This window comes from Dermacentor andersoni, chromosome 6, assembly GCF_023375885.2.
Source record: "Dermacentor andersoni chromosome 6, qqDerAnde1_hic_scaffold, whole genome shotgun sequence".
Classification (NCBI taxonomy): Eukaryota; Metazoa; Arthropoda; class Arachnida; order Ixodida; family Ixodidae; genus Dermacentor; species Dermacentor andersoni.
In genome coordinates this window covers 105,627,284-105,639,925 of record NC_092819.1, presented here as the reverse complement: position 1 = coordinate 105,639,925, position 12,642 = coordinate 105,627,284, and the positions used below count along the sequence as shown (strand labels likewise).

At 47.1% G+C, this 12,642-nt stretch overlaps 1 protein-coding gene across 2 annotated transcripts in view; it reads left to right on the top strand.

Annotated features, from left to right (window-relative positions):
- The window catches only part of LOC129382356 (astacin-like metalloprotease toxin 5), an 89,090-nt gene that overhangs the window by 56,154 nt on the left and 20,294 nt on the right, over positions 1–12,642 (top strand). Inside the window, exons 4-5 of one of the 2 annotated variants that reach the window (XR_011894965.1) lie at positions 5,089–5,264; positions 10,271–10,401. Coding sequence is in view for 1 of the 2 variants with exons in the window: in XM_072288540.1 (XP_072144641.1) it covers positions 5,089–5,264 (176 nt within the window). In the remaining variant the exon portion in view is untranslated. The remainder of the gene's footprint in view (positions 1–5,088; positions 5,265–10,270; positions 10,402–12,642) is intronic. The other variant, XM_072288540.1, reaches the window with a different exon arrangement.

Below are 12,642 nucleotides of genomic sequence, written 5' to 3'. Positions count from 1 at the left end.
GACAGACAGACAGACAGACAGACAGACAGACAGACAGACAGACAGACAGACAGACAGACAGACAGACAGACAGACAGACAGACAGACAGACAGACAGACAGACAGACAGACAGACAGACAGACAGACAGACAGACAGACAGACAGACAGACAGACAGACAGACAGACAGACGGACGGACGGACGGACGGACGGACGGACGGACGGACGGACGGACGGACGGACGGACGGACGGACGGACGGACGGACGGACGGACGGACGGACGGACGGACGGACGGACGGACGGACGGACGGACGGACGGACGGACGGACAGACAGACGGACGGACGGACGGACGGACGGACGGACGGACGGACGGACGGACGGACGGACGGACGGCGAACTTTAATTAATCCTGAGGAGCTAGTGTCAGGCTCCCTAACGGGAGGCCTTTGTAGCCGCTGGCCGCGCCCATGTAGAGGACAGAACGCCGTGACGCTCCGCCCTTTCCAGGACCCTCTGGATAGCCTGGGCTTGCTTTTGGAGTACCGTGCTTCTGATGGCCTCCTCCCATTCGGCTTCGCTGGAGAGAAAGTCGTTAGGCAACGCGGGACATCGCCAGAGCATGTGAGCCATAGAGCAAAAGGTTTCACTGCAGTCGGGACAGCTAGGGTCTATATCCGAGTACATCCTAGTGAGGAATCCCCGCGACGGAAAAGATTCCGTCGGCAGCATTCCAAAGGTAGCTGACTGACCGCTAGTGAGCTTCGGGTGAGGCAGATAAATTCTCCGACCAAGTTGGTAATGTTTAGTAATTCCATTAAATGTGAGGAGTGGATCGTTCTGCTGAGTCCCTCCCTGCCCCTCCGAAGCCTGCAGACCGTCGCGGAGCGTGAGTTCTCGCGCACGGTCGTGGGCCAGCTCATTGAGGTTTGGGAAACCCTCGAGAATCTTCGTCCCCATGTGTGCGGGGAACCGCGTGATATAATATGAACCGGAGCAAGCACGTTACCCTAGAATAGAGGCCGCTTCTCGTGCGAGGTTACCCGATTCGAAAGCTCTGATTGCGTCTCTCGAGTCGGTGTAAATGTAGGAACGCTCTGAGTCACACAAGGCCAGCGCAACCGAAATTTGCTCTGCTATACTCGCGGTGGCCACTCTGACCCAGGCGGAGGAGCGAAGCACTCCCCGCCCGTCTACAACAGACAACGCGAACGCTCTCCTCTTCCCGTAGTGCGCCGCATCGACAAAGACCGCGGAGTCTCTATCATCTCTAACTTTCTTCAATATGGCTCGTGCACGGGCTTTACGTCTACCCTCATTATGCTGTGGATGTACGTTTCCCGGGAATGGCCTCACAAGGTAGGTCGTCCTTGTTTCTCGTGTCAATGTTATGCGCCGGTCCTCCATTATCCTAGGAGCCATGCCAACCTCGTCGAGAATTCGCCTGCCAGCTTTGGTCGACGATAGCCTAACCATCTGGGCAGTGACCTATGCCTCTATGATCTCGTCTTTGCTATTGTGCATCCCGAGTTGATCTAGCCTGTCGGAGCTCGTAGCAAAAGGCAAGCCTAGCACTTTCTTGATGTTCTTGCACATGAGGGTATTTAACTTGGTCTTTTCCGTTTTTGTCCATACTAGAACTGACGCCACATAGTTAATATGGCTCATGAGAAACGCATTGTACATCCGAAGGAGGTTGTCTTCACTGACCCCTTCTTTCGGTTGGACACCCTAGCAGTTAACCGCAAGATATTCTCCGTCTTGGCTGCAACGTTGGTAATTGTTCTGGCATTACAGCCCCTCGTGTCTACGAGCAGGCCTAGGACCTTAATTGAGTCGACTCTAGGAAATTTCTGCCCCTTGTTCGCGTATAATAGCACGAGTAGCTGGTTAAGAAGGGTCAGACCCCTAACCCCTTGCCTTGCGGGTCTGTAAAGTAAGAGCACCGAGCACCGATTTACTTATAGACAGCTTGAGACCCGTGTCCGCAAGGTAAGCCTCCGTCTCGTCCAAGGCCGCTTGTAGAGCCTGCTCAATTTCTGCTAGGGAGCCCCCGGGTACCAGATCGTGATGTCATCTGCTTAAAGTGCGTGACCTATGCCCTGAATGCCGCCCAGCCTGTCTGATAGACCCTTCATGACTATATTGAAGAGCAGTGGCGAGATGACTGATCCCTGAGGGGTACCCCGAGACCCAAATTCGTACACGTTCGAGCGAATCTGCCTTACCTGAATAGTAGGAGTTCTATTCACGAGAAAGGACCTGACAAAGGCCTGGAATTTGACTCGTAGGCCTATCCCGGCCATGGCCTGCCGAATGTATCTATGTAACACTGTGTCGAACGCCGTAGTGAGATCCAGGGCGAGAATCGCTTTCACGTTCCGGGTGCCGCTATTAACGATTTGCTTCCTTAGCATTAGTATAACCTCCTGCGTCGATAGGCTGGGCTGAAAACCAACCATATTATGTGGGAAGAGTTCCCTGCGCTCTATGTACCCGGAAACCCTGTTTAAGATTGCGTGTTCCGCTACCTTGCCTATGGACGAGGTTAGTGATATTGGCCTCATGTCGTCCAACTGAAGGGGTTATCCTGGTTTAGTGATGAGTGTCACCATAGCCGATCTCCATCCGTCAGGCACTTGTCGTGTCTCCCATACCTTGTTGACCTGCTTAGTTAGTAGTTCCCCTGTCTTATCGTCCAGGTTTCGTAGTAGCCTGTTAGCAACTTCATCCGGACCCGGAGCCGACCTGCTGTTTAAATTGTAGAGCACTGCCCTGATCTCCGATTCTGTGAAGGGCGCGTCCAACTCCTCTACCGCCGCGCACTCGATCGGCGGATAATCCTCTTCCTGCGTCGGCCCTATGGGGAGGTACCTATTCGCGAGCGGCATACAAAATTTACTGTTCAGTACCTCCCTTCTGTTTGTGCCGGTGCATGACTTTACTAAGTGTTTGACTTTGATTATGCTTAGTCTGGGCGTCATCCAGGAGGCGCTTGAGGAGGTTCCACTTCCCTCCTGAGCACATGGACCCGTCTACTGCCACGCAGACATCGTCCCATTGTAGCCTATTGAGCTCCGCGCAATATCTCTCGGTCTCTCTATTAAGCTTCACAACCTTTTTACTCAGCCTGAAATTAAACCTTTGTGTTTTCCACCTCATCAGAATCAACGATTTGGCCTCCAACAGGTGCGCTAGGTGCGGATCCATTTTTAGGACCTCCGCTTCCGTTTGTACTACCCTAGTAGCCCTGTCGACATCCTCCGTTTGAGAGTCGATAGCCTCGCCAAACGAGGAAAATGGTCTGGTTCGCTCCTTCCTAAGTTTCCTGAACTCCTCCCAGTTCGTGATTCGAAATACCCTGGTCGGTCGGGCCGCCCACGCTTAATGTTACCGCTACAATGAAGTGCTCACTACCCAGGTTCTCCTGCTTATTGGCCCACGTTACGTTACCAACGTTCCTTACACATGCCAAATCAGGCGTTGTGTCTCGCGCAACTGACGTGCCCAGCCTACTGGGAACTCTGGGTCCATGATTACCGAAAACGCGAGATCATCCAGAATCTTCGCCAGGTTCTCTCCTTTTACAGTTCGCCTGACGTAGCCCCATGCATTATGAGGGGCGTTATAGTCCCCAGCAACTATTAGGAGAGAGTGTTTGGCTGTCTCCGTAGTCTTCCTAAGCAGGGACTTAAACGTCTGTCTCTGGCCCGACGGCGGGCTATAGACATTAGGTGGAAATACGCTCTGCTTCAGACGCCCGTGCGGCTTAACCTCCACGAAAAGGGCCTCCATCTTACCCCGTGCAGATTTGGTTGGATATTCAATAAAGGCTAGATATTTTTTTTATCATCGTAGCTAGTCCTCTGCCTCCCTCGTTCCTGACCGACACAGTGTTGAAGCCAGAAACGGTAGGGTGGTCACATAGTGTCTCCTGTATTAACAAAATCTGCGTTTTTTTTCCGAAGGACCAGAATAACGTTTTACTACATCATGCCATATTGGCTCCGACGCCAAAGTGTGCCTTCTCTGTGCAGCGGAATGCCAGAATAACCTACAAAGGGAAATGGGCTTCTGCTAATTTTTTGGTTGGATGTCATGACATATCGCGCATATCAATCCAAATGTCGCGTGGTTCACTTTTCTGCCTAAGTGGAATATCAGCGCACTCTGCCGTACTGAAAGGGGAAACGCGAGTTCGCGAGTCGTTCACACCATGCGTTTTAGCAAGTAAATGGTTGTCTACCATAGGTGAATGAGCATTTTTGCTGATTAGGCTGCTGAGGTCTGAGAAAGATATGTTTCGCTCAATATAAAACGTGACATAAACTGTAAGGGGCGTTGAACTGGGAGTAATTGAGCGTATTTTCGTATGCATTTGGCGTCGCAGTGTTGCCCACCTCCTTAACGAATATTTCGAATCCTGCAATGGGTATTTTATAACAGCCGGAGACGTCAGAGCTCGTACGTCGTGGATTGCGCATACAGTCATGACGACAAACAAAGAGCATCTGCTTTGTAAACATATATTCCTATGCTGTGCAAACTAAAGGAATTAAGTAGGTGTTGTTTCGCTGCAAACAAGCTTCCCGAGAACTATTTCATTTTGTTTAAAAGTGAGACAAAGATAACTACATTTGTTTCGATATCCCTAAGTCGTTCTTTTTTTGTAAAATTGTATATGATACGGTAGACGCAAACGCAGGCAACTCTAGCGTCAGCGTACACCTTAAAATGTATTATTCTGCGCCTTGAGCTAGCCGCAGTCCGGTGTAGGTCCAGCGTAGAAGAAATCGCGAGACGAGATATAGCTGTGTTCAAACTCGTAACTTCGATGCTGTATTCGTACTTTGTTTTACAAAATCGAATGAAAGGTTCAAAGCAGATGGATCTCAGTAAGCAGGAGCACCAACTGTGCGTGGAATAATTTCCGTATTAGCACACCTGCTTGCAGGGCTCTCTTGTACCGTTAAAATGTTGCAGTTGCAGCGCGTTTGGTGTTAAACGAGACGCGAAGCATTTCGCGTCAATCGTATTAAGCGTTGAATATATTGTCGTCCTTGCCATCGCCACGTGCCTGTCTAGAAATGTGCTGCACCATGCACAGGTGCTACTCGTACCTTGGCCGCATTGGCGGTCAGCAACAGTTGTCCTTGGGCCGCGGCTGCCTCAACCGCGGCACAGTGGCGCACGAGCTGATGCACGCGGTGGGCTTCTTCCACGAGCACACACATCCCGACAGGGATCGCTACATCGAGGTCTTCCCAAAAAATATTATAAAGGGTGAGCGTATATTCAGTTTAAACATTGAAACGAGCCTTATACCAGACGTCTATATTTTCGGGTGTTCTAGATTTTTCTTGGCGGCGCCGTGCCTCAGCGTTCTGTTGCCGTTAGGTACGCGCTACAAACGCCTCTTTTCTTTCTAAATATGTAGGCTGTGTCTACTTCTATGCAGTGGTGTCTTGTCTAACCTAAGGCCACATGTGCTAGATATCGTGCTTGCCACTTTGCAACGTATTGAATCCGGCCAGGAGGACATTCGTAATGACTTGCATACAATAATGAATTGGCAAGCGTCAGTTCATGTCGAGCTAAATGAGTTGTCGAGTATGCTTTTTACTGTTGATGTCGATGTTGTGTCAGTGAAAAGATCCGTCACAAGTGAATCGCCCGAATTAGTAAACATATCTAACTGAATTTTCACACAGGTAAAGGCAATAAAATCGCACTCTGACGTCTCAGAAACCAGATTTTGCCGCTGCAACTTGCTCTTTTTGGAATCCCGGAGAAAAAAAAAAAAAAAAACCAGCAATCATGGTCAGTGTCAGAAGTCATTGGCATCTGTAACGATCACCTTCGCATAACTTTCGATCCTGGTTAAATAGACAGCGCGCATCATTTCTGTCGGTACAGCAGCAGCAACTGTAGGCCAATCATTGTCAAGTTCACATTCTTCAAAGATAAGCTGCCTTTAATAGATAAAAGCTACAAATTCACAAACCCTAATTTTGCTGTTCGTGAGGAATTTCCTTTACAAACCCGTATCGATCAACGCAAACCCATCGACTTTGCCAGAAACGCCCAGTTTAAGGTAATCCTCGAATGACTTATAATTGCTGACACTCTCTATGGATACGACGCAGCGTCCACCTCTGTAGTTCCCTTACACTGATGATAAAGACCTGGCCTTCCAACGCGTGCATCTAAGAAAAAAGTCCTAGTTTCCCCCGAACGGGGAAGAATCGGTTGCGATACAAATTTTCATTGAGCCATATGAAGTAATGATAGTACTTTCATCCGCCATATAAATTTGTAAACATTCGCTTGCTAACAAAATTAACAAACTTGATGACAGCCTGCACAGCAGCCGTGAACACATCACACTCGATGAACGCAGACACTCGATGTTAAAACGCTGGCATGAAGTAGCGTGGCAGCAGCAGCGAGCGAGATGACCGTCGTGCTTTCTATCGCTTCAATGCAAACTGAGCGCCGACAACACACAGAACGCACAAAGCTGCGACTTGTTGACGCACCTAGACTGCCCCCAATGCAGATCGCTATCAAGATACGGCTAGGCGATAGCGCGAAGCCGCCACATGCGCAGATGAAGCCGCACTAGAGCAACCCCCTTCCTCTCCTCTGCCCGACGCCTCGCAACATTGGTTTCCTAGCGCGCGACGGAAGACGACACGCTTCCTCCCGCTTTCTTGCATTTCGCATGGGCGTACTTGAACCGCGATCGTCGGCTGCCCTCGCACGCTTACACTTGCACATACAGTGCAAGGTGCGCGGCGACGGTGTAATCGTCGTTGTAAGTTATACGGAATATCACAGCGACACCGACGGCAGTAATGCGCCTTGAGTTTCCACATACTTGCTATTACAATAAAAACCCAATACCATTCTCTCGGGCCTATCAGTATCATTCCCTAGCATTGAAAACATTTTTTTCTATGCCCATTGAAATTAATTTATACTGAGATTACTGTAACTGCGACATATTGCGACATAACTGCGACATAGAGTAGAATGGCCGTTTTACTCTTTCTGCAATAGAGAAGGAAACGTAGCGTAAGCTCCTGCTTCAACTGTAGGAGGCTCACGCCGGACATGGCTACGTATCACTCACGCACGCTGAGTAAAGAGCACAACGTTTCGCTTCTAAGAAAACAGGCAGCGACAGTGAAATTGGAAGCGGAACCAGCGCACTGCATTTTCACTCGGAGTTGCCACACCAAGCGCGCGCACAACATCGCGGAACAGCACAGCACCGTAGAAAGGCGACCCGTTCAGCGAGCAGGAACGATGGCCATCCAAGGGAGACCATTTGTAAGCCATCTCGCGTCGGCGCGATAAAAGGGCAGTCGTTCGTCATTCGTTGGATATAACAACAAATCCTCTACGGTAAGTGAATTCTAACTTACGTGCACATTCTGCGTATATGACATGCTATGGCCAGGAAGTCGTCGCGGCGATTAGCTGATGCGATTGACCACGGGGCGCGCTTCGAAGTCAGTAAATAAAAAAAAAGTCGTCGCGATAACTGCATGTGAGGTTATCACTTGCCACTATCCGTAAGTGCTTTGAAAATGGCAGACGCCGCCAGTACCATTCTATGTTCAACAAGACTTGATGGGAGGGGACGCATAAAATAGTTTGCGTACCTAAGCGCATGATTCCGAGCCTATGGAGCGTTCTTCGTGTGCGTTTCAATTCATTCACTTTGACAGTCTACTGTATACAGAACGCTGTTGCAATAAGAACTCACATAGCAGAAAGCGTTATTTTGCTGGTGGCGTACTTTCATTATACGCCACGCGCTTGACGGTGTGTTTCGCCCATGGGTTACCTACGACTATTGAAATTATGTGCAGCGCCAGTGCTAGTTAGAAACTTTGCCGCAGGCGCTCAGCTACATGCTGCAAGAAGTCTGTTGGGCGCGTTATCTTGAATTTACTGAAAACGCATGAAAGTCGAAAATCAACCACCCAAACAACCCTTCAAAAAGCCTACACCGCTGCAACCAAACTTGATCGAACCGAGGTCCTCAAGCCCCGCCCGAGGATCACAAGAACAGCAACGCCTCTTTTCAGTACTAAATTCTCAAACGCACTTCCACACGTGCACAACATCGCCAGTAAATAATACCCTGTTCTCATCAGCAACCAGAAACATAGCAAGATTTTTCCGACCCGCCCAGAGTAGCCTACAGACACAGCACTAATGTTAAAGATATTGTGCATGCCAAACTAAGGACAAACACGAAGTTGGGAACCGGTCCCTGTGGCCGCCCCAGGACCAAACATATTCAATCTACTACTACAGTAAAAAGTACTGCGTCGAATTACTCACACAAAATAACTTCGGGTTTCACCTGCCAAGCAAGCAGCGTAGTCTACTGTCTAGAATGTGCCGCTTGTAGCGAACAATACATAGGGGTGACTGGACAACAAATTCATACAAGACTCAACGGCCACCGCGCGGATACAAAACACAATTTACCTCTAGTAGTAGCCGGCCACATTATTGAACATGGTCATATATTCAACAAAGGAATGCTCTATATACTACAAACAAATATTCGTTCACCTAGCGAAAGGAAATATACGGAATCATACATCACACACAAGTTTAATTGCCTACACCCGACGGGAATTCATTCGGCACGTAGCAACTTAGAATCTTGAAAAGCGGTAACTTAATCTGAAATTCTAATATCATCAACCAAGGCACAAAACACATTATGCCACGAGCTAGCCTTAATTGTTAACCTCACCTATTCTTCCATTTCGATACTTTTTCCCCTGCATACTACTCAATTTAATATACTGTTTGATGCTTTTACGTTTATATCAACCGTACGTACCCCCTTTCCCCAAGTACACCTGCCCCCGCCCGCTTCCGCAAACGTCACCCTCCTACTTTTTACTCCGGTTTCGTTTCCCCTTCCCTTTCTTGTTGTCTGTTTTTATTAAATATTCTTTTGGAACACCCTCACCAACACATTTCAAAGTACCAGAGGCCAGTATACCTCTTCGGCGCCTGAGCTACACAGCCTGTCACCATTTCTGTATGCCGCCATAACGACAGCTACGTTGAGGTACTGGGACTAACGTGCCTGCAAAGATCATGCCGCTGCCTTCCAGTTACCCCATGCACTACACCCCGGACTCCTTGTAGCCATCTTAACTCTTCCGAAATTGCTCAACGCATTGCTGCTACGCTACTAAAGTCACTCTTTCAACTGATGTCTGTTTGAGTCTTTTTTGTTACATGTGCACTGACCGGCTCTTCTAAAGCCAGCAATGCATGCCGCCAACGACACCGCTGAATGCTCCTTAACCTCTCGCTTCCCCAACACCCTCCCATGCCCCTCTTTTTCTTTTCTTGTTCTCTTTTTCCTCTTGGTTCCCCCACTTTTTCGCCTTTCCTTTCTTTTCTCCCCGCCTTACCACTCTCCCGCTCTTGGCCCCTCGTCTTGGGAACCACGCTCACAAACGTCAGGCAATAGCGCTAATTTTCTTTAATGTCTCTCCCTTTACAACCAGTCGCCACCGAGAACAACCGCGCGTGACGCCACTGCACTAACGCTTTAAAACTAACATGCTGAGGATGACGAGGCCGCCTTTGACGAAGATTGGTCCTCCTAAAAGAAACGTTGGCCAGCCTTTCTGGCCAGCCTTTCTGAGGCACCTTATCTCTGTATATAACCTTTATACCAAAGTGAAAATGCGTAAGAAATTCATATTTTAGGATGAATACGACTGAGCTGGTTTAGCTCATGTATTGAAATGGGGTGATTACAGGTCTGAGGTTATGTTTCGCGTTGCGGTTTTCGAACACGGTGCGAATGTGAAAGGATGCTAATCTGTACGAAATCGGTGAATTGTCACACGGCGAATTATGCATCTGAATCGAATATAACGGCCACAGTGTGGAATTACAGTTGTACGGGCGTTGAGCATAAGCTTACTGTTTCGCACATGCCTGTGCCTTCTATTAACATCAGTTGGCACTTCAGAGTTATGTCGTGACCAATATTCTGTTTATTAGTACTGTAACATTGGTCCTGAACTAGGATGAACTGTCGGTTACTTCTTTTTTCTTTAAAAATTGAAGTTAGTTTAGCAGTTGACTTGTGAGTCATTTAGATGTTTCGCATGCATTTCAGTAGAAAGACCAAGAGCTAAGACTGTCTTTTTGCACAGTGACCTTATTTCTTGACTGTCTTGATGTTTCTAAACCATCTCCTCGTGTTGACTTCTGAAAACAATATTTTTCAGGCACCCACATTATATAGCGTAAGAAGGCAGCTGCAAGGACTGCAAGCCCACAAGACTCCACGTGGTGCAGAGTAGCGCCATCTAAAGAATAAAAATACATTGTCGTGCAGTCAGGACGAGAAAACTAGAATGTGGGTATATTGGTTTACCATTTTACTAAATGTCATCAAAACTTTCAAAATACAGTATGTTGCACCAAAATGAAAATTCTCACGGGCTCTAGGCAGTCACCTTACCGTAGTATTTTGGGGGTAATGTCTCTGATGGGAAAATCAAGATTAAGTATGCTCTCCGAAGACAAACGCATAGGAGCAAGTTTGATTGAACAGTTCGAAATACGTTTTGTAGAAAAGCTGGTTACTTTTTTGAGAAGTGAAAGCTTTTTGCCGTGCCTCTCAACAGATATATCCATGTGACAAGAAATAGCGGTACAATAAAATTGCAGATTTGCTTCGTCACATAAAGCATACTAGCAGTGAGAACGGTGCCTGTGTTCACCATAAAAAGCAACAGCTCATGCTCGGTTACCTGCTGACATAATATAGCCGCACGTAAATGCAAGGGTGCAAATACATACAAACTACTGTCATTCTCTATTTTAAACGCTGACACGAAGCAGACAGATCTTCCTGTTTTCCCCTTTATCTACGTTTTACACCGAAGTTTAGAAGTTTGGCTTCCTCCTAGGTTCCAGAAAGAAGCGTTGGGTACAGAGTGCCCCAGGTGTAAGAAGTTATTAGCGTTTACGTACATGCGCACGGAACCTGTTTAGCAGAACCGCTCGCGGCTCCCGAAGCGGGAGCAAGCCCTCTAACTGCGTACACCGTGGAGCGCACCTTACGCCTTAATTAGAAGCCACAGAGTCGCTTGCAATAGAAAAATTCATTCGGTACATGTAAAATTGTGGTTTCTCCTTCTTTGAAATGGTCATATGAGTGCTTCTGGCAGGTATTTGAGATTTTGATAAGGGTGACTCAATATACTTGCCAACCAAGTATGCTAGTGGAGGCAAGGATGTGTTCAATGCCAAGAACTGGGAGTATCTTCGTGGAACACTTGTTCATCATTTGGCGGATGTGAACATATAGTGTTAATCAAACAAGAGCCCTTTTGTTTGGTGGCTTCTGCAGACATAACGTTTATGAGGCAAAATAAACTTAAAGCATTTTAGCATATAGTAAATTTCTCGACTTCAGATAGAGTGCACCGTGAGGCACTGTATTAATCTTCCCACACACGGATATACTTGTTTTGAGGCGATGATTCTGTGAAGCGCGATAAGTTTTCTTACTTTATCCTACTTTAACCACTTCAGTAGGAAAGAAACTTTGGTTTCACGTAGTTGGTTCATTGTGGAAATATATGCATAGCCGCATGCAATATCCACGCGTATGAATGGAATATGTGAAACAGGATGGTGCCTTTCCTAATTTATGATTTGCTTCTCTGTTTGTCTTTTCGTGCACTTCCCAGCCTATACTTATGCTTATGTCGCCTTGGATGCATCATATTTATCACATCTAATTTTTTTGGTTCACATCCGAAGCCACGCTAAATTTTAGTTAGATTGTATTTTCAACTAGTCACAATAATTGATCATGTAATAATGCAAGCTGCTACTCAGAGTTATAGCATTCTTACCAAATTGGGAATGAAAATCTACCACATATGACGAGAAGTTTGATGCGCAAGATTGCCATAGCTCCTTGCAGTTTTATAGTCAGTTGCTACACACAAGGTAATATTGTAAATTTAATTATATTTATTTGTGAGAAAGCGCAACGGATCAATCCCAACAGTACCAGAAAACTACTTTCGTGAGCAGGTTAACCGAGTAGGAAATATGACACGCCTCTGTAACACTTTGAGACCGGGCAGGATATTGCTGCTGAACCACGACAATGCACACTTAGAAACAATGGTGTGCAGCCCATACACGAATAACTTTATGTGAAATATAAGCAAAGCTAGCTAGACCTGCGGCCTCGCATGAGAATAACCGACACATTTTTAAATGCACTGTACTCTCAGTCAGGAACATCGATACGTTGCACAGGACGTTATCAAATGAGTTGCTGTCTTAGAATGTGGCACAAAAAAGTTTCTTGCAGCATTTACGTAAGTTACCAGTTCCATGCTTAGTAGCCCATCTGCTAACCTCTGCCATATAAGTCCATGTGTTTTGTGCTAGAAATGCGCTTGCTGGCCATTGGTTTGGCGCATATTTCTCTTCGATCGTAGTGTCAATACTTTGTGAGTTTGCGCACTCTTTTTTCTCTCTTTAACTTTCGATTGCATACTTACTTTTGGAATATATGGAACCAAGTGCAAATAAAGAATATATCTGCGCTATAACACTTATGAAGTATTAG